This window comes from Oryx dammah, unplaced genomic scaffold (genome assembly GCF_014754425.2).
Source record: "Oryx dammah isolate SB20612 unplaced genomic scaffold, SCBI_Odam_1.1 HiC_scaffold_10, whole genome shotgun sequence".
Classification (NCBI taxonomy): domain Eukaryota; kingdom Metazoa; phylum Chordata; class Mammalia; order Artiodactyla; family Bovidae; genus Oryx; species Oryx dammah.
In genome coordinates, this window is record NW_024070194.1 from 16,675,471 (window position 1) to 16,679,199 (window position 3,729).

At 44.9% G+C, this 3,729-nt stretch overlaps 1 protein-coding gene across 2 annotated transcripts in view; it reads right to left on the minus strand.

Annotated features, from left to right (window-relative positions):
• The window catches only part of CTNNBL1 (catenin beta like 1), a 161,561-nt gene extending 158,332 nt beyond the window's left edge, over nucleotides 1-3,229 (minus strand). For both annotated transcript variants that reach the window (XM_040247338.1, XM_040247337.1), the window contains exon 1: nucleotides 3,033-3,229. In XM_040247338.1, the coding sequence (XP_040103272.1) occupies nucleotides 3,033-3,062 (30 nt within the window). In that variant the 5' untranslated portion in view covers nucleotides 3,063-3,229. The remainder of the gene's footprint in view (nucleotides 1-3,032) is intronic.
• Between the last annotated feature and the right edge of the window lie 500 nt (nucleotides 3,230-3,729).

Here is a 3,729-nt window from a genome sequence, read left to right on the forward strand (position 1 = left end):
GCTTTAACCTCTGAGCCGCCAGGGAAGCTGTTATTTCCTCTTCCAGGGGACCTTCCCGACCCAGGGATCGAACCTGAGTCTCCTGTGTCTTCTGCACTGGCAGGCACATTCTTTACCACCTGAGCCACCTGGGAAGCCCATTTTATGAGTAGCGTGCTCATGTGTAGACCAAACGCATCAAAGTGAAAGTGTCAGTCGCTCAGTCATGTCCAACTCTTTGGGACTCAATGGACTACCTTAGTTGTGTCCAGCTCTTTGGAACCCATGGACTGCAGCCCACCAGGCTCCTCTGCCCATGGGATTCTCCAGGCAAGAGCACTGGAATGGGTTGTCATTCCTTTCTCTAGAGGATCTTCCCGACCCAGGGACTGAACCCAGTTCTCCGGCACTGCAGGCAGATTCTTTACTATCTGAGCCACCAGAGATATAACCACTCGTTCAACCCACCTATCTCCCTTCTTCTTTCACATCCAGTAACTGTGTTAAAAAGGAAATCACTGGGCTATATACTTCCCATTGCTTACAAGTTCTTTCCCATGATGTCCAGAGTCTCCAAGGTCAGTTCTACGTACAATATATTGGCTGAGGGAATTGCATGAATATAATTGCTAATATTCTTAACGTTTATTCTTTGACAAGCGTTGCTCCAAACACTTCTCATTTCACAACAGCTTCAAAACAGACTTATATGATAGGTACTTTCATTGCCCTCACTTACAAGATAAGGAAACCAAGGCAGAGAGAAGTTAAATATTTTGTTCCAGGTCACAGCAGTCAGGGAGCAGCAAAACAAGAGAGGCCAAGCAACAGAGCTCCAGACACATGGTTCTTAGTCCCCTATTCTCTACTGCAGAGCTGTCCAAGGAAAATGAGAAGCCAGCTATATATGTAATTTTAGTAGCCACACTAAAAGGCCAGTAACAACATTTAAAGTCAACAGAAATAGGCAAAATTTATTTTGAATATATTTTATTTTGCCCATTACCCATATATGATTATTTAATCAGTATGATCACTAATCAAAGTAATTGATATGATCATGTAATCAATATTAAAAATTTACTTTTTTATACTGATTATTCTAAGCGTCAGTCAGTTCACTTCAGTTCAGTCGCTCAGTCATGTCCGACTCTTTGCGACCCCATGAATTGCTGCATGCCAGGCCTCCCTGTCCATCACCAACTCCTGGAGTTTACCCACACCCTTGTCCATCGAGTTGGTGATGCCATCCAACCATCTCATCCTCTGTCATCCCCTTCTCCTCCTGCCTTCAATCTTTCCCAACATCAGGGTCTTTTCAAATGAGTCAACTCTTTGCATCAGGTGGCCAAACTATTGGAGTTTCAGCTTCAACATCAGTCCTTCCAATGGACAACCAGGACTGATCTCCTTTAGAATGGACAGGTTGGATCTCCTTGCAGCCCTAGGGACTCTCAAGAGTCTTCTCCAACACCACAGTTCAAAAGCATCAATTTTTCAGCGCTCAGCTTTCTTCACAGTCCAACTCTCACATCCATACATGACCACTGGAAAAACCATAGCCTTGACTAGACAGACCTTTGTTGGCAAAGTAATGTCTCTGCTTTTTCATATGCTATCTAGGTTGGTCATAACTTTCCTTCCAAGGAATAAGCATCTTTTAATTTCATGGCTGCAGTCACCATCTACAGTGATTTTGAAGCCCCCCCAAAAAATAAAGTCTGACACTGTTTCCCCATCTATTTGCCATGAAGTGATGGGACCGGATGCCATGATCTTAGTTTTCTGAATGTTGAGCTTTAAGCCAACTTTTCCACTCTCCTCTTTCACTTTCATCAAGAGGCTCTTTAGTTCCTCTTCACTTTCTGCCATAAGGGTGGTTATCATCTGCATGTCTGAGGTTATTGATATTTCTCCCAGCACAATAAACTGTGTAAAATTCTGAAAGAGATGGGAATACCAGACCACCTGACCTGCCTCTTGAGAAACCTATATGCAGGACAGGAAGCAAAAGTTAGAACTGGACATGGGAACAACAGACTGGTTCCAAATAGGAAAAGGAGTACGTCAAGGCTGCATATTGTCACCCTGCTTATTTAACTTATATGCAGAGTACATCATGAGAAACGCTGGGCTGGAAGAAGCACAAGCTGGAATCAAGATTGCCGGGAGAAATATCAATAACCTCAGATATGCAGATGACACCACCCTTATGGCAGAAAGTGTAATTTAACACAACTCAGACTAGTCCCATTTCAAGTGTTCAACAGCTGTATGTGGCTAGTGGCTACCATACTGGACATTTATGAAGACCAAAGAAAGGTAAAACGGTTTAGCTGGGAGCCAAAAGACCTCATCTCTATCAAAGCTCTTACTGAGTGACTTTGGAAAAGTCTTTTTTACCCTCTGGGTCAGTTTCCCCACATGTATTCTGAGCAAATGGGACAAGAGGAGTCCTAGGGATCCATCACATGTGAGAAAGTCAAACATCTGCCAGCAACTGCAATTAACATGTGTCCAACTTTCTGCACTTTAAAATTAGCTTTCACATTCATTGATTAACACAGTCCTCAAACTACCCTAATAGGTAGCTATTACTGTCTCTGTTTTATACATACAGAAGTTGAAGCTCCAAGAAGACAATAGAACCTGTCCCAAAGCCACAAAGCCGATCAGTAGAGAAGCTGATACTCAAACGCAAGAAAGGCCAGTGCTCTCCCGGAACAACGATCATCAACTCAGTGACTTGAAGAGAATTAAAGGGGAATGGTTGTGAAGATAGTCTGGGGCCTTCAGAAAAGTGAAAGGGAGTCAAGTCTCAGGGTTGGGCGAGAAGAGGCCCAAACTGAAGTTAAAAAGAGGTCCGGGCCTTGAGGATCGTAATGAATTGAAAGAACCCAGGAGAAATTCGAGGAAGGGACCCGGTTGACAAGAGAAGTGAGAGGACCCAGGCCCAGGGAAGAGATGGGAGAGAGTGATATGAAGGAACTCTGGTCCTGCGATTCCTGCCTGGGTGAGAGGACGGTCCCCCCAGCCCTCCTCGACCCTCATACCTGGTAGCTCAGAAGTTCCCCAACGTCCATGGTTGCAGTCTCAGTCAATACTGGCTACTCGGATTCCCTCCACTCACGACCAAACCGCGGCCCCCAGAGCGGCAGCTCCAGCCACACTGCCGTAAAGCGCCTGGAGCAGGGGCCGCAGAGCCAATGAAGCAAAAGTACGCGCGACACGCGAACCGGCCACACTGCAGTAAAATGCAGCGATACTGCAAAGCGCCCTGCTTTTAACAGCACTACTTCCGCCCGGAACCTGAAGGGGGCGGGGAAAGGGGCGGAGACTTGAAGGGGGCGGTGCGTTAAAAGAAAAGAGTAAAGGAACCAAGATTTATTGCGCGCCCCCTACGTGCTGGGCGGAGTGCAGGGCAGGACGCACGGTGTTTCCCTTGTCCTCTCTTAACCCATTCAGTGACCTAGGCAGTTTTATTCCTCGTTTTAGTCTCAGTTCCAACAGAAAACTGAGGCATTGAACTGCGCTGTCCAGTACTAAACCTACTAACCACCTGTGTTTACTGAGGGCTTGAACTATGGGTAGTCTGAATTAAAATATGCTGTAAGTGTAAAGAAAATATCCATCTGATTTCTAAGACTTGTGTTGATTACATGTTGAAGTTATACTTAGGGTCAAATAAAATATAAAATTTAATTTCACTTTGCTGTTTACTTCACCATTTCTATTTACTTTTTAAAATGT